The 25,131-nt window shown below is 40.4% G+C and overlaps 1 protein-coding gene across 1 annotated transcript; it reads left to right on the top strand.

Annotated features, from left to right (window-relative positions):
* Window positions 1-469: 469 nt before the first annotated feature.
* iqgap3 (IQ motif containing GTPase activating protein 3) lies at window positions 470-24,475 on the top strand. The gene is made up of 37 exons (XM_055227923.1): window positions 470-646; window positions 2,231-2,318; window positions 2,662-2,818; window positions 3,629-3,706; window positions 3,771-3,847; window positions 4,667-4,734; window positions 4,836-4,949; window positions 5,488-5,666; window positions 6,136-6,214; window positions 6,374-6,537; window positions 7,088-7,175; window positions 8,065-8,228; window positions 8,687-8,847; window positions 8,924-9,039; window positions 9,963-10,126; window positions 10,281-10,371; window positions 10,780-10,947; window positions 11,359-11,501; window positions 11,759-11,929; window positions 12,231-12,314; window positions 13,345-13,416; window positions 13,519-13,588; window positions 14,437-14,645; window positions 15,673-15,825; window positions 15,969-16,132; window positions 16,306-16,530; window positions 16,675-16,815; window positions 17,395-17,479; window positions 17,561-17,793; window positions 18,033-18,165; window positions 18,241-18,352; window positions 18,467-18,599; window positions 18,674-18,761; window positions 20,334-20,546; window positions 20,949-21,214; window positions 22,104-22,212; window positions 23,148-24,475. The coding sequence occupies exons 1-37, from the start codon at window positions 610-612 to the stop codon at window positions 23,259-23,261; spliced, it is 4,911 nt and encodes a 1,636-aa protein (XP_055083898.1). The 5' UTR covers window positions 470-609; the 3' UTR covers window positions 23,262-24,475.
* Window positions 24,476-25,131: the final 656 nt, after the last annotated feature.

Raw genomic sequence — 25,131 nt, 5'->3', positions numbered from 1 at the left:
AAAACAACTTTATTTTATAAAATATATACGTAGCGGCTCTTGATGCAAAATCTAAAATATGTCAATGTTAAAAGAAGCAAGAAAGAAAACAAACATGACTTTTGGTGGACCTCTAAATGCTCAAGGGTCCTCTCCACACTGGTGGAGAGGACCCTTTTATCTCGTTGCTACGGTGACGCTTTTAGCTTTCCACAGAATTATAATAATATATTCTACCAAACTGTAATCTGAAATAAACGACGCCTACTAAAATATACCATGGTAAGAGTATTTCTTCTTAAGTTTTATTTCTTAAAAACAGTTTTATTTCTATTTAAAACATCCATGCAAAAAAAATTTACATCACATACGCAGTCGGCGTTCCAGCAGTCCCATATCAAAACAAAACTCCATAGACCAGAATGCAGCGCGGTGATGTCGTTTACGTAAGTCTGACGTTGAGCGGCGGGAGCGTTTCAAACTCCGAGCGGAAGCAGCAGCGGCGCGAGGAGCCGAGGAACAACACTCCATAACAGTCCGCTGGATTTTTACTGGAAATACCGTTTTATCTCATAGTTTAACGATTTATCGCCGGGGAAATCTGGAGGAAAAACACCGATCGGGGGCAAAATGGCGGATTGTAATGGTCAAAGCCGAGGAGGAGGCTGTAAGTGTAACTTCTGTGAGGTGCTGGCGCGACAATTGCTAAGTTACGTTATTGCTGTGTTTCACATAACATCACAATATTCTATAGGCCAATAATATTTAAACAGACAGGGGCAGTCATCTGGATATTTCATGGCAAAGTACTGTTTAATCAATAGGGAAGTCTGGAAATATGACATAATCACTTGTAGAATCTGAAAATCACCATGTAGAGTATAAATACTACAGGCAGGTGGGTAGTACTCTGTTACATAGTAGTACTTGGGTAACTTTTTAAAGAAATACTTTTCAGAGTAGTTTTATAGCAGCATACTTTTACTTCTAGTTGAGGAATATTTTTATTGAAGTAACAGTACTCTTACTTGAGTAAAAGTTGTGGTTCCTCTTCCCTCTGTAAGTCTAAAATGATAAAACTTTATGTATGTAATATGAAATTACTTGAACGTGTGTTTCCTGCAGCTCCTTCAGATATGATTTAGTATGGCTCATTTTTGTGTTTATCCTTTGCAAATATTTTATGCATTATTTAATGTTTTGACCTTCAAATTACACAACCTTCAAATCATAAATCAAATGTTACAGATGTTATATTCAGGTGGTTAGTCTTACTAACTGAATGTTTTCCCAAATTTTTTTTTACTCTTGTGTAATTTCATGGACCACTACATTGTACTTCTACTTGAGTGTGTGTGTATGTATGTATGTACATGTATATATATATATATATATATATATATATATATATATATATATATATATATATATATATATATATATATAAATATAAACATAAAATGCATATACATGACACTACCCCTACGCCATCTTAACACCACCCCACAACCATACCAATATCATCCCAACACCGTATCTATGTGTACCTGAGCCATCTCGGCTGCCTCCTCTTGCTGTGCTGTGGAGGAGCAATGGCTCTACTCCAAGCTCCTCCTGTGTGACTCACCTTATCTCTAAGGCAGCACCCACCCACCCTGCATAGGAAACTGATTTCGGCCGCTTGTATCCACGATCTTGTCCTTTCGGTCATTACCCAGAGCTCATGACCGTAGATTAACGGGTAAATCGAGAGCTTTGCCTTTCAACTCAGCTTCTTCTTTACCACAACAGTCTGATACAGATGCTGCACTGATCTGCCTGTCAATCTCATGAGATGAACCTACTATTTAATTTTTTTGTTTTGTTTTTTATTTTTAATATTAATGACATCGTTGTGTCAGACCTGATATTCAATATCAATTCTATATGTTGGTATTGAAATCAAGTTTGAAATTTTAACATCATAATAACACTACAACACAACTGCGACAGTTTAGTTTGTCTAATAGCCATAAGTTAAGTTTAAGAGCTGAATGTGGGCAGCTCACATGTAGGTGTTTGGATGACGTTGGGCCAGTATTCGGACGGTGTTGGGATAGCGTTGGGGCGGTAACGGGGTGGTGTTGGGATGATATTGGGAAGGTGTAATCCTTGAGAATGGAACCCCCTTATTGGTATATGCATTGTTTATCACTTGCACATTAGTCTAGCTTTGTGTCTGTACTCCAAGCTGAGCATGTGTGTGTTTCAGTTGAGCGTCTGACCGCAGAAGAGATGGATCAGCGCAGGATAGAGGGTGTGGCTTATCAGTACCTCTGTCACCTGGAGGAGGCTAAACGGTGAGTTACTATGAAATACTTCAAAGCAGACCTGTTCTGCAAAATCAACTTTTCAGAGCTTTTAACCATGCAATAATTATTTTCTTCATTTATCCTCTGAAGTTATTTTTGGAGTGATCCGTGCATGTTTGAGCATTCTTTAATCACTTATTTTCAAGACGTCATATTGCCGATCAACTCCTGTTTTCACCACCACTGGTACATGCCCACTGCTCTCTACTTACTTCACTCTCCAATTTAATTTTCTTAATCGGTGATTGACGTAGGATTTGGCAGTGTCATGTAGTAATTTTGGTACAGATAAAAAAAATAAAATAAAATGTGGCTGTGTTTGGCTGTGCAGGTGGATGGAGGCATGTCTGGGGGAGGAGCTACCCCCTCCCACAGAGCTGGAGGAGTCTCTGAGGAACGGGGTGCTGCTGGCCAAACTGGGACACCGCTTCTGCCCCGACACAGTTCCTTTAAAGAAGGTGTACGATGCAGACCAGGCCAGATATCAGGTCTGTTTATGCTGCTTAACTGCCAGGAGGGCTGTGACTTGTAGAGATGTAGGAGTTTGATTTATGTATGCTTCATTATGACTGGACACATAAACATGTGATTGATGAGGCTTCAAACTCTTTTATGGCTTATTAAAAAAACAGAAAAGGTATACTGGGATTTATCATTGTATTGGTCGCTATAAGGTGCACTATAACGTTTCTAGTGGGGTGTCTGCTTCTGGTTTTCTCCATGGAGATGTTGTTTTCCACAGTATGGCATTAAAATTATCTTGTGGCCCCCCCAACCCCAAGATTGGAGGATCAATTCCCACCTGGGCTGTGTTGTTGTGTCCTTAGGCAAGACACATCACCCAAATTGCCTAGTATGAATATGGTGTGTCAGTGTTGGTGGTGAGAGGGGCCCATGGTTCAGATTTCCAGCCTCATTTCTCTCAGTTTGCCCTAGGTCAGCTGTGGCTACAATAGTAGTGTGAAAGAAAAGAATAATGATACAATAATACTTGTATTAAATTAAGTATGTTGTAAGTAAGTAGTATGTTTAAATTGATTCAGAAACAAAAACATGCTTCTTAATGTGAGCAGGAACATATCTCTACATAAGATCTGCAGCGCGGTCTGGTGGCGTGACCTGCCTGTCTAAATAAATCTGCAATATTGATACTTTTCAGTGACATCATGCTGGGGTGTGACGCTAACGGCATCACACCCCAGAGAATGTTGATGACATCAGCTGCAAAGTATCAACATTGTACAGCCAAGTTAGAATCAGTGAAGACGTGTGCATTACAGATATTTCTCTGGTTTCAGGGGATGGGGCTGCAGTTCCGTCACACTGACAACATAAACCACTGGAGGGCGGCCATGACGGCATTGGGCCTCCCCTCGGTAATGTCATGTGATCACAATTCACACCTGATTGGTGGGTTTCTGACTCCTGTTGTTTTTGCAGATCTTTTATCCAGAAACGACTGATGTGTATGATAAGAAGAACATGCCCCGCGTGGTCTACTGCCTCCACGCTCTCAGGTAAACTCAGTTTACCTATCACAGTGCCAGAAAGGACTAACTGCACACGGCTTAAAAGTTTAACCTAAAACATGTTCCTGATGCATAGTTTAAATCAAGTACAGGTCCTTTCAAATAAGACTTCTGTAGGACTTCCATTTCTTCACTTGCACAGCCATTTTGGCACAAGTATGAAAACTCACTATTGTGATGTGCAGCTATCCATAGGAGGGGCTTTTATTAGGTCAATCAATATTGCAATTATAACATCCAGTCTGTCCCTCCAAATTATAACATCCACAGGCGTCCAAGGCTACAAAAAGCAAAAACACTCTTCTCGTCTTTCAAATAAAGGTATAAAGTTGTATTTCTGTACTTTTGCTGTTAAAGATGTATTACGCTCATGTTTATTTTAATACTTATGGATTGCAATGATGCCTGAGTTTGACGTAATTCCTTTTTGTCGTTTATCCTCCCTTTAATCAGATTAATGAAATGTTTAATATAAAAATTAAAGTTACCATCTGTAAGTTTATCGATTTTTTTTAAAACCAATAAATGGCTGATATGAAATCTGCCCCCCCCCCACCATCTTGAGATAGATGAGAATAGAACAGCCCATTACAATCTAATTACAAATGATTGATTGTACCTTTAATCCTTTATTTAAATAAATGATAAAATAGAAAGAAGTATACATAGAAAATAAATAGTATCAATAGAAATTTTGTGCTGTTAAATATTTTCATTTTGCCTTTAAACAAGATCTGTCAAATGACCATATCACATTATTAGCACTACTTGTTATAACTGATATATGGTCTATTTTGTGCCTCTCAGCTTCTATCTGTACAGGCTGGGACTAGCACCTCAGATCCACGACCTGTACGGGAAAGTCGACTTCACAGGTGACTTGTAAATTTCACTATAAACTATACACACTTTTCTTTGGCCAGTTTGCTTCTGCTCTTCCAGTGATGTTCACCTGTAACATGTGGCTGTATTTCAGAGGAGGAGCTCAATAATGTGAAACTGGAGCTGGACAAATATGGGATCCAGATGCCAGCGTTCAATAAGATTGGTGGAATTCTGGCCAATGAACTCTCAGTGGACCAGGCAGCAGGTTTATATATGTTCTTATCCGCTCTCTACATACTGTTATATCAACTTTTTTGGAGATTTCTACCATGTTTTAGCATTGTTCCCTTATCAAAACATGCCTGAAGAGGGATTTAGACTTCATCCATACATGTTAGAGTCTCACCCCGGGCCCTGATTGAACCCTCCTTACGGTTAGCAGCAATACAATCCAGTCCAATGCTCAGCCCACAAGCCTACATCATCCATGCTCCTGTTCAGCACTTTTCCATAAATATACAAAAGCATGATAAAGAACGATACACTACAACTTCACAAACCTGATGTGATGTGCAGTAGTTTCATTAGCGGGAGAGACTATGATTGTGTTATGATAGCACGCTGAAAAGGGAGTGAGTAAATCTTGTTGATATGTTGTTTTGGGCAAATATAACATTTTTAAAACAATAAAAGGTAACGTGGTGATCTAAATATCTTATGTGTTACAGTTAATACCCCATAAAAGTGTAATACCCCCTCTTTAACGTTAATCTCATATATATTTTACACTTGTGTGATTCCAGTGCATGCAGCGGTTATAGCCATAAATGAGGCGGTGGACCGGGGCCAAGTGGAGGGGACGGCTAAGGCTTTAAAGAATCCCAATGCTATGATTGAATACTTGCATGAAGCACTGGTCAGTGTGTATCAGGAGCTACTGCAACAGAGCAAGAGGCAGAAGGCCCTGAATGCAAAGAATCGGGTATGACATGTCAGATACACAGAGATATGTAAGAATTTTGGCACTCACACAGCTCCGCATTGATTTCCTAATTGCAGTTTATATATTAATTTTAGTTCTCAACGCATGTTTTAATTTGAACCTGTCCAGGAGTATTGACACTTAAAAAGAAGACTGTAATCTGAATTGCTAAACAAATCCAAACATTCCATGCATTTCAGAACATGTTTGTAGAGGTTTAAACTACAGGGATCAGCTTTTACACAAGATAAGACCGCATGGAGACACAGGGAGGGTATCTGAAACACAGGGGCATTTCAGAACATGTTTAGAGGTTTAAACTACAGGGTTAGCAGCTCTTACACAGGATAAGACCCAATGGAGACACAGGGTATTTAGTTGTTTGCAAAGGATGTTGTCCAACCAAATAATTTCAGCCTTTGTGATCTGATAATGCTGACTGATTTGACTCTTGTTCATGGTGTTTCAGGGTAGAGCTGAGGAGAAGGACATCTATGAGGAGTACCTGACTCAAAAAGAAATCCAGCAGAACATCAACATGGTGAACCGTGAGTGACATGAGAGTAATCTAATGTAGAGTTGTCACGATACTAAAATTTTAACTCGTTTTTGGTACTAAAAATATACTCAATATGGATCCTGATACCATGATGATAATCTTAGTAATCTTAGTCTAATGACTTGTGCTGTGATGTGCTGTCCTTCAGTGCATTGGGCTGTGGAGCAGGTGGACCAGGCCTTGGACTCCTCTGATGAGCTGGCTCTCCTCTCAGCTCTCAGTGTGCCCTGTTTGTCCCTGCGAGGCCTCCATCCAGAGTTGGCCCTGTGCTACTTGGAGCAGCTCAACGCAGACCGACAGCACAAAGCTCTGGTACTTCCTTTCTTCACTATCTAACGAAATAAAGACAAATTTACGTCTTAAAATTACATGGTCATTCCATTCAAACTATGCTACTATTGAGAATAAACAAATGAAGTTCTTATCACGCTGCCAATGGAGACATGCATTCATTGATCGCAGAATCTGGTGGTGGTTTATGGACATAAAAACTGTACAATATGCATGGCATGTATTTGACAAGGGGACAAAAGAAGCATAATAAAATGTGTCCTTTAAATCTGAACGGTGCATTATGTAATTTTTCAGGTGGAGAGTCCACCACCTGCTTGTCTCCATAACAATTTCATCCATTTGCCTCAAATGTTCCACAGTAAAGCTTTAAACTTGTCTATCTTACATTTATTTAATTACAGGTGTTTATAGTGACAGGAAATGCCTTGAAAACATGCCTTCTTTCTGTGAGCGGGGTGGCCTTTCCTCTTATCTGACCTGTAACGTGGTCTGGTGCTGCTTGTCTCTAGATAGACATGTTGATGCGGTGCTCGGTCGTTGATGTGACTGTTCTCTGTGACATGTGCAGGAGCAGGGCTGTGTGGACCCTCTGGATCCTGAGGAGCTGCAGGAGGGCATCTCCACAGCCAACAGAGATGCTCAAAAGAAAAACAGCAGTAAGTTGACTTTAGGCAGGGAGCTGGGCAGTGGATAATTTTGTCCTGTATAATGTTACCCATAGACTGTACATAGAAGTGGACTGAGGGATAGGGATGGGACAATAAACAATAATATCGTTTATCGTGATAAAAGGGTTGACAATAATCGTTTGTGGCACTTGTTATATAATTGTGATAATCACCAACAAAGATAATCGCCATTGTGTCACCAGAATGTGCAGAAAAATACTACTGAACTACGACTGTTAAAGTATTGTACTTTGTTATAAGTGAAAACAGTGATCTGTTTTCACTTATAACAAAGTACAATACTTTAACAGTTGTTTAAATATGTAACCTATTCATAATATTAAAATTGTAATTGTTCATATCAAGAACATTTTTAAACTATCATCAACAATTATTATTGTGATATAATCGTTAATCGCAGTTATTTTGGCCATGATTATCATGACACCATATTTCAATATGGTCCCATGCCTACTGAGGGAGTGTGACGTCACCCATAGCGTTTGAAGCCAACAGCAGTAGTAGCTTATTTGGAGCAGAGTTTCATATTTGGAATTCCAAGTGTGTTTATCACCAACAAACCAATCAGGAGTGTAGTTGTTAAAGGTCCATCAGTGCATCTGGTCCTTCCCAGATGCACTGATGATTTTGGCAGCTTAGCGTTGCTGCTAATGACACCTGTTGCTAACACTAGCAAGAGCTGAACTCTGGCTCACTTTCTACTGAAAAATGGTGCTCTCTTTCCCAGAGCATACTCACTCCCTATTTGGAATTTGTTGGCTAGCAGGATAGCTATGTCCATTTATATATGCAGTCTATGAGTGAACCTTGTGGTCAGGTGCGCGGGTGTGGTCACTCACTGAGCCTGTTGTTTCAGTGGAAGGGGCCTTGTTGAAGCTGAACCAGTGTCTGCAGGGCTCAGACCCCAGACTCACCCTGAGCTCCCTGATGAGCCCAGTGCTGGACCTGCCCCCTGTGCTGCCCTCTGCTGCCAGGCTGTACCACTCTGAGCTCCAGCAGATACAGAGGCAGAGCCCGCAGGTCAGTAACACTATCATGCTTTTCTGCACACAAGGAGTCAGGATTCCCACATGTCCTGGAAATCCTGGAAAATCTGGAAAATAATGGGCCTATTTCTTAGACATGGAAAACGCACTGTATATGTTCTCCATATAATTTGAGTTTTACCACAAGATAATATTTTATATGTCTGAATATACAATGTAATCCTCATACTACATTGAAAAAAAATGTAAATTGTGTATTTTGGTTTGTAATTAATTAGCGGTCATTGTGGTCTTTGCCTATAAGCTTAGACTGTATCTTTATCAGAAAAAATGGGTAATGTATTTGTAAATGCTGTAATTAAATAGTCCCATCACAATTTATTAGAGCTTCTTTGAAATGTTTGATTTCATGGCCAATGCCGATTGTCACTCATCACTCTTTAATGTCCTAAGTTGTTGACCTGTTGCTGTTCATGTTGTTGTGTCCACTAGGGTGCGCTGCAGCAAGAGGAGCTGTTTGTTGCAGTGGAGATGCTGACCTCTGTTGCTGTCATTAATGAGGCGCTGGAGGCGGGGCTTATGCAAAAGTTCAACTCCTCATTGGTCAGTTCTTCGGCAGGTCTCAGTGATGTAGAGCCTGAGTTGCTGCACAGGTAAGGCTGAGAGTGGATTCATATTTTTATCCTCAATTTTTACTAAGACATAAAAAAAACTTGCTTAACTTTTCAGATATTTCGAAGCTCTGACCTTGTTCAAAAAGCAGTCCAACGGAGCCATGCTTAACTGGAACCAGCTCCAGAATGAGATCAACTCTGTTAACAGTGAGGTCCAGGAGCAGCACCAGCGTACGTGTCTATGTCTGTCTATGGATCATGCATTGTATAGGCATATCACAGTTCATACTATGGTGTCAGTTAGTTGCCTTCTACATTCTGTTTGAATCCAGAGCGGTCTGGAACTGGACCATGAGGGCCTCAAACCTCTGTCCTAACTTGGGATGGTCCAACTACAGACGCTAATGTATCACGCGTCTCTCAAATGCAGAAGACATCTCCTCTCTAAAGTTCTTGTATCAGAACTAAATATATAACTTTTTTTTACTTTAGATAAATAACAGTTTAGTGCTTCCGTAATTTCTTTCTGTATATATGTATATATATATATATATATATATATATATATATATATTATATTATATTATATTATATTATATTATATTATATTATATTATATTATATTATATTATATTATATTATATTATATTATATTATATTATATTATATTATATTATATTATATTATATTATATTATATTATATTATAATATATATATATATATATATATATATATATATATATATAAATAAACTGATTGCTCAAACATGCACGAATCACACAAACAACTCTGAGATGGTGAATGAGAAGGGAAACAACAACAACATGGTTGAAAGCTCCGAAGGCTAAATATTCCTGAAATATTCCTCTTCCTTCTCCCTTTCATTTATTGCTCAAAACTGGAGTGTTTTCAGGTGGCTTAAACAATGACATGAACTGCACTGGTTCATCTGTGACATAAAAGTTCTTGGAGTAATTTCTGTTTATGAAATAATTTGCCTCTTGCTAAATAAAAAGACATTTTGCATATAACTTTACTTTCTTCTAAAGATAATAAAGCTTCTAAGTTTACAACAAGTTTCAGAAGGATTTAGGTCCATGCTGTTGAGAAACCTCAGCTGATAGTATGCATGTATTTGTGTGTGTGCGCTTAGAGCTCCTGTGCGTGTCTCTCGTAAACGACGCAGTGATGGAGAGGGACGTCCACAAACTGGTGTCTGCCTTGAAGCAGCCCTCTCTGAGTCTCAGCGCCGTGGTCCCCAGCAATGCCAGCCGCTACCTGGTCCTTATGAGGAGGGCCCAGCAGCAGCGTGCACAGGTCCCACTCACCCCCGACATGTCTAAATCACACGCTCTATACTCCCATTATAACACCAACACACACATCACATTAGTCCGCAGACACGCCCGCAGACATGTCTATGGCATGCTTTTGGACTGAACCATTCTAACAGGCTCTGTCCAAAGTCTAGGTGACTCGTGACCCAGAAGCAGTGCTGTGGCTGACAGACATCCAAGAGACAGTGATAAGAGCCAATCAGGACACTCAGAAAGCGCTGAAGAGTGAGTATCAACTTTTAGGGCAAAGCCAATATGTGCTGTATTGTGCCAAACTGGGCAATTCATCAAAAGATATATTTTATGTATAATGTATAATGGGAATAAAAGACACTTTCAGAAAACCTATAATATAAATAAGTAATCACTGAGCTGCAGAGGCTGCAGTAGCACTGTTTAATGATTGGCCTCAGGTGCTGGGGTTTTAGACATTAGTCAGGTTTATTTCCATCTGGTTTCTGGATCTTCAATTGGATCTGGGAACCCAAAATGTGAGGCTCATTCTGCATACTCTACCTTTAACTTGACTTGTTGACCGCCTAAACCTTCTGCATGTACATGACTCAAAGAGTTGCTCACTGATTTGGGTGATCTGTTGGTTGTAAAGAATACTGTTTTGTTTGTGTGTTGCAGTGTGCTTGGCGCTGGCAGCAGTAAACCAGGCGGTGCGAGAACAGCGTCCCTCTCAGACCTTCAGAGTCCTGTCTCTGCCTGAGCTGGGCCTGTCCAGTCTGGTGCCTCACTGTGCAGAGCAGTACCAGGAGCAACTCAGCACACTCCTGAAGGAGAGGGCTCGCACAGGTGCATACATCACTTGGCATCATTAATGATAACGAATCTGACTATCATGGAACCAGAAAATGAAATAGTCATATTTAACAATCTGCTACTATCGTAAACATCGTAAACAGATTTACATTGGTCATCTGTTTACTCGCAGTCTCAGACAAAGCTTAGGACTACTCAAGACAAAAACCACGTTGGGAGCCACTATGTTATTCTGATCATTCCCTGTCAGCTTTCATTTCTAGTCATTACAAGTGATCTCCTCAGTATGGGATTATTACAGATCATTGGAAAACACTGATTTTATTGGTCATGGAGATGGCTGGTTGATTATACACATTTATATTTGGAAACACATGATCCCAGGTCTTTGTGGTTGTGTTTCCGAAGTGTGAGACTCACATGTGGTGCATATCTGTGTCACAGCTGCTAACTCCAGTCCATGGATTCGGACAGCGCTGGATGACGACTCCGGCTTTTACTTCCACTTGAACAAACTGGAGGGCAGCTGGGACAAACCGCAGAACTTCAGGCCTAGCTCCCAGTTCCTCAGTCGCAGTGACATCCAGGTGAGACAGTCTGGAGGCAAAGGGAGGGAGCTCAGCGTCAAAAACAAAAGTGAAACTTATAAAACATATTAATACATTGTTTTTGGCGAATATAGCATTTTCAAAACGATTAAAGGTAACATGGTGATCTAAATATGTTATGTGTTAGCAGTTAATACCCCAAGTTGTGGACCTTTCTACAAATTTTTTTAAATTGATTACGGTATATTAAACATCCATATTTGGCCATAGTAACCCCTGTGTGCGTTTGTTTTCAGTGTGTGGTGAGCAGTGCCTCGGCTCAACACACCCGCGGCCTACAGTGGAGGAGCAGGGAGGGGCTGGTGGTGCGCCTGCAGGCCGCGGCCAGAGGTTTCCTCCTGAGGACACAGCTGAAGAACAGACACACCTACTTTATGGACAACATCTCTGCTGTGGTCACTATACAGGTACACGCTGTCTCAGCATGGCTGATGTAACATGCTATTCAGCTGTGATCTAATCCTGGTACAATCTGCCAGACCTGAATATGAAATCAATATTCATTACATTCATGTTAAGAGGACACATTCAAGCACATTTAAGTAACCCTGCATGTACTGCGTTTGCTGCCTGGGTATTCGTACATTGTTTTAACTCTTGCCTCACTGCAGCACAGTTGTGGGTTCCACTCCTACTTTGAATAACATTCAGTAGCACACTTTCTTTGAAGATCTTGTAGAAATGGACATAAATTGTGTGTGTGCACAGTCCAACTGGAGAAGGTTCTTGGCTCAGAGAGCATATCGCCGGCGGCTGCAGTACCTCTACATAAACTGGAGAGCTGTTGTGAAGGTGAGCTCTTTTCTTCTATAGATGTAAGTATACAAGTTAAACACTCCTTTTAGTAGCTAGACCTTCTGCATTTTGGTGGTACCTCATGCAGAGTTGTTCCGTAAGGTTTTCCCTCGATTTTTCAAAGTTTTCTCACCTCAGTGGGAATGTTGGGATTAATCACTTAATTATTATTTAGCCCACAAAATAATTATAAGGAGTTAAAAATCATAATTATGACTATTTCAGTCCAATGTATAGTCCATTAAAGTAACACAAATATAAAGTGTTTTTTTTGTTGTTGTTTTTTTTTTTCATTAACACTGGAGGACCCAAGAACCCTTTTCTTCTTTGGAAAATTAAAAACAATGCATTAAATTACTCCTATAAGTTCACTGAACACTGAAATATCCACTTTTTCAATTTTAAGCCTTTATTCTCTAATTTAGGATCAGGGTCAAATTTGGCCCTTAAAGAATATAATTTATCCAAAAAGAGTATACCGGTAAAACATGCTTCTAGACATTCTGCAAGCTATTACTAAAAAGATTAACAATGCTATAATGTTCCACATAAAACATATCTCAATGGAGAATATCCCAATGTATAGTTTTAGCTTTCATGCAGGAATCATACAGGTGAGATGCCAGCTCCAAAAAGTTACATACTGTACCTTTAACTTTACTGTATCCTTCAGAAAGTTTGATTGGATAATTCTGAAGAGTGATAATCTATTTGACAGTGTTAATCAAAGTAAATTAAGTGATTTTACTGTTATTGAGTCACGACGTTAATGTTGTTCCTTTTCACAATAACTGTAAACATGTTTCTGTTTCTGTCATTTCTGTGAGTAAAATGTGAAGTTATGGCACCCTGCCACATCAAAGTAACTTAAGCAACATGAACAAGTAAAGGAAAGCACAAATGAAGTCTTCTGTCTGATTATTGTTCACATTGTTGCCATGAGAACAGTGTTTCTAGAAGCACATGACTAAAAGAAACATTTCTCAGACCTCTGCCTTTGTATATTGACTGATACGTGCTCCATCAGATTCAGTCCATGGTCCGGATGTGGCTGGTGAGGAGGAGGTACAGGGAGAGACTGCGGTTCTTCAGGCGAAATGTGAGTCTGCTCAAAGAACTTTAATAAATGAATGTATTTATTTGGAGCTCCAAGGCCAGTTAGAAATGTTGTGACCACAAAGTGGTGTTTCCGTGTCTTCAGGTGAAAGCAGTGTTGAAGATCCAGGCCTTCTTCAGAGCCAACAAGGCCCGAGAGGAGTACAGACTGCTGGGTAAGAGAACAGTTCTCCAGAGATGATGGTTACTTTTAAAGGAGCACTATGTAACTTTTCTCGTGGAGGGTCTAGTTATCAATTATGTAATGTTTCATGAAAATCAACTTACATATTTTTTAATTAATCTCAGTTGCTTTTTGTGACTTTTTCGCTGGTCTCATGAAAAAAGACTTGCCCAAAGCTGCCTTTAGCTCAGGGCTTTTTCTGCCCGTAGTGTGTGTCCTGGTGGATAGTCAGCGTGGAGCTTTAGTGACACATAGTGAAGTGACATACATTCTTACTGTGAGCAGGGTTGCCTCTTGATAGATATAACCTCTAATTTTATCTGGTGGTGCCACTTGCTTGTCTCCATCTGGCAGACCCTCTACCAGAAAAGTTGCGTAGTGCATCTTTTAAATTTATGTTGTCACAACTTAAACTTAAAGGATGAGCACATGTGACAAAGCATGATTTTGGTGTGATCTAATGCTGCGTTCATGTGATTTTGGAAACTCGTTGATGGCTATGTAATCGTCCTGCTTCACAAAATCAAAGAGGAGCCGGTGAAACATGCAACAATGACGATAACATATATTTGAACAACCTGATTATCTTTGTTGATTCATCAGAAAGTTTAAAAAAAAACCTTATGTGACAGTTTTTCTGCAATTTGTCTAAAAGAAACACCATATGCCTACTTAGGAAAGTTATATTGCTGAGTACTTCATAAATTTTAATATAAAGCTGAATTTTGGCTTAAATGTGTTTAATTTGAAAAATGGAACCGAACCGAGTTTCTGAGATCACATGCGGCATATGCCCCCGTAAGGTCCCAAACATTATCCTGTCAAATTGTCTACTTTCAGTGCACTCGGCCACACCCCCTCTGCGCGTCATCAGGAAGTTTGCTCACCTGTTGGAGCTGTCCAATGCTGACATCACAGAGGAAGCGGAGCTTCTTCAAGTTAGACAGGAAGTTGTGAGGACCATCCGCTTCAATAAACAGCTAGAGGCCGACCTGGACCTCATGGACCTGAAGATAGGGCTTCTGGTCCGCAACCGGGCCACTGTTCAGGTACAACTGTCTTTTTGTTATTAGTGTTGTCATGATACTAAAATTTCAAGCTTCGATACTTACTTGATACTTGATACCAGTTCTGATACTACTATGATAATAAAAAACACACTTTAGACAATAGGATGTGCTTTTCAACATTAAATGGTAGTACTTTCTTTCATATTCCCATGTGTCTTATATCTGTGTAATCCCTCAGTGTCCAGTAAGTTCATAGTGGTCCATGGGTGTTTACTAGTCTATGTGTCTTACACTTGTGAAAAATACGGCTCAAGATCATTCTAAAGATATTCAGGAAAGGTTCATTTCTGTCCTGTGAATGTGCCTTTTTTAGTATTGATACTTGCTCAAATGAGAATCTAGTTTGGATACTAGTTGGATACACTATCAATTATGTGTCTGATGATAGTAATATATAGTATTTTTATACTTTTGTCAACCATAATTGTTACTGAAGGATTTTAACAGCAGTAGTACAGTAGTTTGGTTTTGAAATGGGATTATACACTACAAGAATTATAGCTGTCATTCTGCTCCCTCAGCCTGTAAATCACACAATCACACCCTGCCTTCACATGATGAGGGAGACGTCTTCCTCAGAGACACGATATATATTTACTAACATGTATGGAGCTTAGCAGTGGCACAGTGGGTGAACTTTTCCCCCACCAAAAAGCCAGTGGTTTGATCCAAGCTCTGACCAGTGCCTTCTATCATCGTGTCCAGTGGGCAAGACAATCCCTCTCTTTTCCTAGTATGATTGTGGTTTGTGTCAGGGTCTTTCAGTCTACTGTGGCAAGTTGTGGCTACAAAATTAGCTTAGTGTGGACCGAATGAATGATGAGATGTAGAACATTTTGTGCTTTATAGATTGAGAACACAATTTTTATCACACAAACATGTCAGTTTTGGTTCATTTAAGGATATGAGTAACAAGTCATAAAATATGTATCCACAGATCACATTTTCTAATGAAAATGTGATCTGTGGCTATTGGTTCATGAATGTTTTCTTGACTGTTTCTCAGGAGGTGGCATCTCACTGTAAGAAGCTGACCAAGAAGAACAAGGAGCTGCTGTCGGACATGATGGACCTCGAGAAGAGCAAAGGTCTGAAGGCTCTGAGCCGCGAGCGCCGTGAGAGGCTAGAGGCGTACCAGCACCTCTTCTACCTCCTACAGGTACTCCACACTGTGTGTCTGTGTGTGTGTCTTTGTGTGTGTGGGTGTGTGTGAACGGACACTGTGTGTTGGGTGAGTATAGTCGGGGTGGGGTCAGTAGAGGCGATTGAGCACAGAGCCTGGATGTTGTCCTCTTGTTGCAGACGCAGCCCCGGTACCTGGCTCAGCTGGTGTTCCTCATGCCTCAGAGCAGGTCCACAGGCTTCATGGAGATGTTGGTGTTCAGTCTGTTTAACTATGGCTCTGATCGGCGTGAGGCCTTTCTTCTGCTGCAGCTCTTCACACAGGCGCTCCGATATGAGATCAGGTTAGTACTGTGGCCTGTACTGCACAGGGATATCCTCCTCTGTACTGTTCTTGGGCAGTGGAGTGGGCCATATTCACAACAACAAACAAACACTGTGGACCCCTGTATGTTTTGCCTCATATCTGACTTTCAGCTCAAAGTTCTTCTGAAGAACATAGTGTTGTGTGTTTTAGGCTGAAGGTGGACCATCCACAGGACGTGGTGACAGGAAACCCCACAGTCATAAAGATGTTGGTGAACTTCTATCGTCACGCCCGTGGACACAACGCTCTGAGAGAGACTCTGGGCCCGGCCCTGAAGGAACTGCTCCTGGAGCAGAACGTCAGCATCAGAACCGACCCTCTGGAGGTCTACAAGGCCTGGGTCAACCAGACTGAGACGCAGACTGGAACCAAGAGGTGAGCTAGACTGTACTCCTCCCCAGAGCTTTCACACTCACCTCTGGTGCTAACTGCACCTTCAGTGTGTCCAGAGAATACCAGAGTATCCAGACGAAACTGTTTCAGTCATAACACTGTCTGTGCTTAACCCTGTATGTGTAGTGCTCTTCCATATGATGTGACTCCAGAGGAGGCGCTGTCTCACCCTGAGGTACAGCGAAGAATTGATGTTGCCATGGTCAATCTGAAGAACCTGACTGACCGAGTGCTCAAAGCCATCACCTCCAACCTGCACATGCTGCCGTACGAGTCATACACACAAACACATCCTGCCATACGACTCATTCACAAACACCATTCTTCTTTTCAATGGCTTTTCTACATTTTAGGGCTTCAAGACTGAGATCTGTATGTTCTAATTGTCAGTGATATATCTGGCTCTTAATGGAGATGTCCACAGCCAGTTGTCTTTGAGTGAAAGCGATTTGGAGCAGAGTTCAGACTTTGGAGGAAGAAATGAGACTATTTGTCTTCAATGGCTCTTATGAAAGGCGGCATTGTTTCATTTGTTTTGAATAGCAAAAGTTAATATAAAATTGTCATGGGAGGATAAATGATGTTCACTTTTATGTCAGAACAGTCTGCCCCGACCTATCAACTATCATGCATGTACTCACATTCATACTGTTTTTTTCATGTATTTGAGTAGAACTCACAAAAATATATTCTTCCTTATTTGTTATTAAAAACTGGATAAAAGATGAGTATTTCTGTAGTATAAAAATGGCATAGAATCTGCATCCAATGACATAAAACACAAATACATCTGTAATTAAATTCAATTGGACAAATGACATCACCAGTGTGTGTACTTGTGTGCAGTTATGGGCTGCGCTACACGGCTAAAGTCCTGCGAGACGCTCTGAGGGACAAGTTTCCTGGAGCCTCTGAGGATGACATCTATAAGGTAAGCCCAGCAGCTGTGACCAGTGTGAGACCACACGCTCTCAGTACATTGTATTTCACATGTTGACAATCTGTGTTTTAGCTGGTGGGGAATCTGGTGTACTACCGCTACATGAACCCGGCTGTGGTGGCTCCTGATGGCTTTGACGTTCTAGACCGCTCTGTTGGGTCCACCCTCTCCTCTGAGCAGCGCCACCTGTTGGCCGCTATCGCTCGCATGCTCCAGCATGCTGCTGCCAACAAGTGTTTCCATGGAGATGGGTACCATGTACGCATGCTCAACCAGTACATCACCAACATCCACCAGAAGTTCAGGTACTAAACTCACCTGTGAGACTAGGATGAAGGATCCTCTGTGTTTAACTCTTGTCTTTGGCCCTGGCCCAATCAAGTGTGCATTTTCTGACAGTGCATTACGTGTGTGTGCATGAGGATCCAGTTTGGATTATTTGCTGATTGGTTACAAATATAAGAAAAATGTTTAGTGTATTTACAGTGTTGGATTCTGACAGGTACTTCCTGTGTAACTCTCCTCCCTGGTTTCTGTCTGACAGGAGGTTCCTGGCAGCTGTGTGTGATGTTCCTGAGCCAGAGGACAGGTTCAGTGTGGATGAATATTCTGAGCTGTTGAATGTGAATAAACCAGTCATCTACATCTCCCTGAGCGAGCTCATCAACACTCATCAGGTACAGCACAGGATGGCCTGAGGATAGTGTGTGTAATGGCTGCCACTGCTTCACCTTCTCACTCTGTGTGTGCAGCTTCTGGCGGAGCACCAGTCTGTCTTGTGCCCTGACCCAGCTGACCCTCTCCGAGCTCTGCTCCGAGACCTGGGCTCTGTGCCTACCCTACAGGAGCTGAGTGGAACTGCAGGTGGAACACGCTTGATATTTGAATTTGAACCTGAACTTTACTCCTAGTAATTAGCAGTGATTAAACCCATTGTATCATATAAGCTATAAAAGAGTCCTATGTTTTTGTCTGCAGAGGAGTGTTCATCTGATGGAGACCATACTCAGGCTCATGTGGGGAAGACAGAGGTGTCTCTCACTTTGACCAACAGGTTTGACATCTTCAGTGAGGAGCAAGAGCAACCGGACGCCAGAGGGGTGCTGCTCAGGTCAGTCTTTCTCTTTATCTCCTCACTCTGCTGTTTAAGCTTACATAATAATGCTGTTCTTGTTTTTTGCTTAGTACAAAGCAAATGATCATTGATGTGATCCGAATTCAGCCTGGAGACTCTCTGGCCCAGATTCTTCGCTCGTCCGCCTCCCAGGAGCAGGTTTTCTACTCTTCAGATTTATATAGAACACATTGCTTTAAAGCACATTACAGAAACATGAGCTTCCACAAACAGGACACAGATATAATGCAAACTCTGTCATAGAAAATACTAAGATAATCTGTCTACTGTATATATTCAGACTTGATGACATTCTTACTTTTACTTTTACTTTTACTTACTTTTAGGCTTTTTAACCTCCTGAGACACGAGCTCTTGCATGACATGCTTTATTAATTTCTCTTTGTTATATGGGCTGATTGGGACCTGATGAGTCTAAATACAAAGAATTACCTTTTTACATTATGTAGTTTCTGAGAAAAAAATATGTAAATCAAATGTCCTCATATGTGGACATTTTAATCATTTTGATAAAACATTTGAATAATGATTTACACTTAAACTATCTATTAAGACCCTGAACACAGCAACATTTGTCCTGAATGTAAAAACAAAATGAGAAACAACAATTGTGCCTCTTGGAACAATGTGTTTTGTGTGAAGAGCTGCTGACAGGAAAATTAAAAAAATTAAAATAAAATATTCTAGACATTCTAAACTGTTAAAAAATGAATATTTATAATATATTTGCATTGTTGCTGTTCTTGTATGCTGTTATACTTCTTCTAAAAATTTGCATTGTGGCCTACACGACCCAAAATGTGTTGTCCACATATGAGGACGCCAGGTCTCAGGAGGTTAAAGTTACTGATCACCCACAATTTGCCTAAACCTATGAAGAGACTATAAAAATGTTAATGTTAATTTTAAAACTTGAGCTCCTCATCGTTCTCAACAAAGCAAAGTCTCTATTGTCTAATTTCAGGAAATGAGAGCCATTCATTTATTTTCAATAAGACGAGGTTAAATCTAAATGACAATTGTGATTGATTGATCAATAACAGGAACTTTTTTTTTTTGGTCACAACCAATATATGAGGCATGTAATGAGATTTTCATATATTAAAGCTGAATGTAAAATGTGAGCTGCTATAGCTGAAGAACAAATATAAAAGTCTACAACTCTGCTACATATTTAATTTTTCCCTGACTCTAAAACCAGAAAATCAAGTCACCAGTATAAAACCAGTGAAGAGGGAAAGCACAGAGACACTGCAGACACGCTCATATTTATCACTGACAGAGACTCTGGATCAGACACAGATAAACTGAACTCCTTATGTCTCCTCTCATGTTTCTGAGTCTGTGTGTTGAGGAGATTCATCATGGTGTGAGTTGAAGTGTCCATTTTCTCCATTTATTGTTAGCTAACAAGCTAGATAAGCTCTGCACAGTCACAGCAACAAAAGAGAAACGTTCAGTTTCCGTTTTGTTGTATAAAGGTCATTTGAGCTAAAGCCCTCCAAGGACAAAAATGTGTTTAAAAAAAGAAAAAAGCAAAGAAACGAAACACATGTTAAACTGCCCGTAGTCTTGCCTCAGTGCCATTCAGTCAGAGGGGCATTGTTCAAATAAATGATGTCATTGCATACCATCTATATAATTCACTTGAATAGCCTGAATGTGTTTCACCATAGTAACCATAGTGACCTCCCTGCTCTGGTCCTGTAGGCTGCACATTACAACTGGCTGGTGCAGAGCCGTGCACGGCAAGACGCTCGCACCCCCGACAAACTCAAGAGGAACGAGTCTCTGATGGCCAACAGCAACCTGAGCCTGGAGCAGAAGAAGAGGAAGATCCTCCGGAACCTACGCCTGCTGGAGACACAGGGGGTGCTGCAGGCTTCCACTACAGAGAGGGCTATTCTCACTATGATCGCTAAGGTAATAAACAAAGGGAACAACCGATAACATCCGAAGAGCCAATCAGGAATGAGGTAGTTGAAGGTACACACCCCCTTTATGTCCACACTGCTGGTTTGGCAGAGTGGACACTCTGCCAAGGGTTAGGGTTAGGGTTAGGGTTGTTGCTAACACTGTTGAAAAATGGTGGCACATGTTCACTTGCTTAGACTGTCCACAGTCTACGCTAACAGCGCACCAGATTTCTGGTTTGGGGACAAAAACAATTTACAATTAGAGACACCGATCTCATTTTGACCCTGCATATCCAATATATTTGTACTGAGGTAACACTAATTTTATTACATGCACACGTGTAGTCTGCCCATCAGTAGTAACAGTTGATGTCAAAGTGCTTTATCTGACAGAGCTGTGTGCTTGCAGGACATCCGGCAACAGAGGCTCCACAGACAGAGGAGAGGAGCAGAGCTGATGAAGCTCAGACACACCCTGAGCAGCCTGCAGGCCAAGAGCAGCTTCCACAGTGAGCAGATGGACTTCTACAGACACTACATCACTTCCTGTCTGGACAAACTGGCCGCTACCAAAGCCCCAGACAGCAAGAGCAAGAAGAAAGGCCTGAGCTACAGTGCCACCAGGCTACAGCAGAAAGGAGTGCTGCTGGAGATAGAAGACCTGCCCCAGACACAGTAAGAACACGTGTGATTGGTCAGCATGAAATTTGTCGTGCACAGTGGGGGGGTTTACAGTGGGACTAAACACCAAAATGCCACTCACAACCGCATATGAGTAACAGTGTGATTGGTCTAACAGGTATCCACACTGCAGCCAGGTGTAATCAGACACCTAGCTGTAATCAGGACAGTCGTCTGTGATGTCACCAACTACCAGAAAGCTGCAAATGCACAGAGTTTGCACTAATGCTGCCAAAAAATTACTAGGAACAGTAGATAATATTAAAACAACATGTACACATATTGGTGATGGAAAAGGTGGATTGTGTTTGAATGTAGCAGGTACAGTGCAAAATTTACATTTTAGAGCTTTCTACCATGTTATAACATTGTTCCCTTATCAAAAACATGTCTGAATAGGGTTTAGGTGTCATCCATACATGTTTGAGTAATTTAGCAATCTCCCCCGGGTACTATTTGAACCCTCCGTACTGTTAGCAGTAAGATTCTGTCCAAGGCTCAGCTCACAAGCCTATGTCACCCACACTCCTGCAATTTTCCATAAATATACAAAAGCGTGATACAAAACAATATACTACAACTTCACAAACCTTATGTAATGTGCAGTCGTTTTATTTGTGGGATGCACATTGATTGTGTTGTGATGTCACTCTGAAGGGGGAGTGACTTAGAGTAGAGAGCAAAAGGAAGGGTACTCAGAGCGCCAAAAACAAAAGTGAAACTTATAAAACATGCAAATACTTTGTTTTGGGCGAAGATAGCATTTTCAAAACAATAAAAGGCAATAATAAAAATAAAAGGTGACTTAAATATGTTATGTGTTAGCAAGTTCCTAAAGAGGGGACATTACATTTATAAACTGCTGTTTGTTGCTGTGTGTCAGATTTAAGAACGTGCTGTTTGAGATCGTCCCTGGAGCAGAGAAGGGCACCTTCAGTGTCAAAGCTCGCTTCCTGGGAGTTCAGATGGAGGAGTTCACCGTCACGTACCAGGTAAAGCCCCATGTCCTCAGCTGTTTCACTGATGTCATCACATTACATCACATGACAAGATTAGGCAATGATCTCAATTAGAAGTCTGTAAGCGTCTAAATAAACAAGCAAATACCCCACATGTCCATATGAGGACAATTTCTTCAATAAGTAGACATTTTTCTTAATATCAAAATGAAATATTATTATGCAAAATCGACTTTTTGGAGATTTAAACCATGTTATAGCTGTTTCATTGGAGCGCCCAATTTTGTCATATTTTAATAGCACCACATTGTGACGTTTCCAGGTCAAGCTCTTCTTCTGTCTGAAGGACTTGACCGTCACATTGTGGTGCTAAAAAAAGTTAAAAAAAGCTGGAGACTTCAAAGAATTTCAGTGCAGATCTGTTCTTTGTTTCTGCTGTTTTGTCTTTGGATCTTGCACCCATTTGGAACTTTTTTTTCTATCAGATGTGCATGTCTCTACCTACCAGTATAGTTCTTCTCATTGACCCTCTGAAGTTGTATTTGGAGTGATTCGTGCATGTTTGAGTAATGAATTGAATTGAAATTACTAACTAAATTACAAAGCAAATAATCATTACTAAACACTTCAATAATTTGCATCTGTAATGAGTCATAGAAGTTATTAATTCAATCTTTTATGGCTTAAATGTCATTGTATAGCCAAAAAATAACAAAACATTTTCCGGAGTACAACAAAAAAGTATGGATGACAATTATTGACCCCCCAAAAAATCTAAATGTTTTAGCTTTCATATATTGAACAATACATCAATACAATAATGACATAGTTCCAAGTTTTATGACAGGCACAATGTTTTCTTTAAGCAACAGTGTGTTAGAAAATGAAAGGGTAAAGTAGTTATAAGCATAAGGTTCAGGTTGATTGGTGATTGATGAGTGGTTGTTGACATGTGCTGCTGTGTCCAGGAACTGCTCCAGCTGCAGTATGACGGAGTGGCCGTGATGAAGATGTTCGACAAAGCCAAAGTCAACGTCAACCTCCTCATCTTCCTTCTCAACAAGAAGTTCTACAACAAGTGAACTTCCTCGCTCTGCACTGCACTTTAATATCACAGCATTACTCAAAAGCTTTTACTACTTTAATTATACCTTTATTTTAGGCACTCCCATATCACACCGTGCCGTCATCATGGGGAAATATTACATGTGATATCTGTTTTTATCTGTGTGTCTACTCTGAACTGTGTAAAAATACAAAGTCAAAGTCAGATAAGTAAAAGAGTGTAATGGCTTTAGGTTATGATTAAAGGAGCACAATAGAATTTTTCTGGTTAAAATTTATATCATTGCCTGAGTTGGATCCTTACCCGACTTGGCACAGTTTTTCAAACTGAGCATGCCCAGACACTTTGGCTCAAGCGCTGAAGTTGCTACAGTAACTTTACTTGGGATAAATCTCATTTTTGACATTCGTTTGATCAGATTTATCTTTGAATATAAACTGTTTTACTGATAAATACTGATCCAGCCTGAACATTTGGTATTTAAACTGTTCATAAAGATTATAAAACAAACCAGCAGAACTAAGCCTGACTGCCTGATTTGAATGGCTAACTTTGATCTTTTTTTTCCTATTTCTAAGAATAAACTTTAATACATCAAATTGAATACATATATACATTTAAGCTGAGCAGTACGTATGGGTACAGCAAACACTGAATAAACACATTTAAGAGTTACGTTACAAGGGTGCCAAGTGGGGCAATGACAGTTTACAACACCTGCTTATTACCATGGACATACTGTTCTATATATGCAGTATGTTTTTGTCTGAAATGTTCCACTGTATGGCATATCTTATCTATTTCCATGGAGGAAGTGGAGAGCAAATTACAGGGCAGGTCTGTGGAGAACTGACCCGGCTTAATACATGTTTTTCAAGTCTTTTTCCTGCAATAAAACGCTAGTTAAGTAAATGCAACATAGATTAATTCCAGACAATACTATACATCTCTATGGAGACAAGCAGATGGCATAGTACTCCTTTAAATGCTGACCAAAATAGCCAAAACATGGATGTCAGAATTGACTGAACTGCAGTAGACTCTAGAGAGTATTATAATGTTATTGTGTGTGTTTTTTTTGTGTGTTGTTTTGTTGTTTCAAACCCCTCTCAGCTTTCCCTCAGGATAAGCTGTGAGTACTATCATTATATACTTTGAATGTTTTTATGACCTAAGACACTCCAGTCTGTCTCCTCCCATGTGCTCTGCCATGTACTGTATCTATTCACCAAATACCAATAAAGACTGTACTTTACAGTGACAAAATGTGTATTCTTAGTTCTATATTTGTCACTTTTTTAACTACTTCTGCAGGGATATCTTGCCGTGTAAAGAAAAACATGAATGTAAGCACAAAACAGCAGAAACATTGGCACCATTTTGAGGTTAAGCCATTTTCATCCAAATGTCTCAAACACATGGTTCTTGTAAATGTGTCAGAGAAGCTGTGCTCAGTATTGAAAGGAGTCTGCAGCCTGTAGCTCTTAGAATGGAGCACCTTCTGTATTACAACATGACATCACAAGGTGGAACAGTGTTTTCTGTTTGAGAGAAAAACTAGGTCTAAATCTGCAGGGTTAGTGTGTTAAACATGTGTGAATGAAACAAAACACAACTCCAGGTCTGTTTTGATGCAGAACTGTCAGTTGAAGAGTCACTTATACGTAATATAGGCCCTTTAAACATTCTTGCAGTGGGGCCAGTAGCAGATTTTGTAACCAGGACAAACTCAGGTTAAGTGACCACACGTATTGTCATTTCCTGCAGTTAGTGAGAGTTATCAACAGCCTTTACTGTGACAGTGGAGGAATTGGGCTATGTCCAAATGGGCTCGCAGAGTAAACCTGTTTGTTTACTGTGTGTGAAGCTGAACACTTCGGCCTCCT

The sequence above is a fragment of the Periophthalmus magnuspinnatus genome, chromosome 16 (genome assembly GCF_009829125.3).
Source record: "Periophthalmus magnuspinnatus isolate fPerMag1 chromosome 16, fPerMag1.2.pri, whole genome shotgun sequence".
Taxonomy (NCBI): Eukaryota; Metazoa; Chordata; class Actinopteri; order Gobiiformes; family Gobiidae; genus Periophthalmus; species Periophthalmus magnuspinnatus.
The sequence above is the reverse complement of the archived record's forward strand: the minus strand, read 5'-3'. Positions and strand labels throughout refer to the sequence as shown.

Coding starts and splice junctions, on each gene's coding strand:
- iqgap3 (XM_055227923.1), top strand. CDS start 610: ATGGCGGATTGTAATGGTCAAAGCCGAGGAGGAGGCT. Junction 7,176..8,064: donor TGCTCAAAAGAAAAACAGCA/GTAAGTTGACTT, acceptor CTGTTGTTTCAG/TGGAAGGGGCCTTGTTGAAG. Junction 17,794..18,032: donor AACATCCACCAGAAGTTCAG/GTACTAAACTCA, acceptor TCTGTCTGACAG/GAGGTTCCTGGCAGCTGTGT.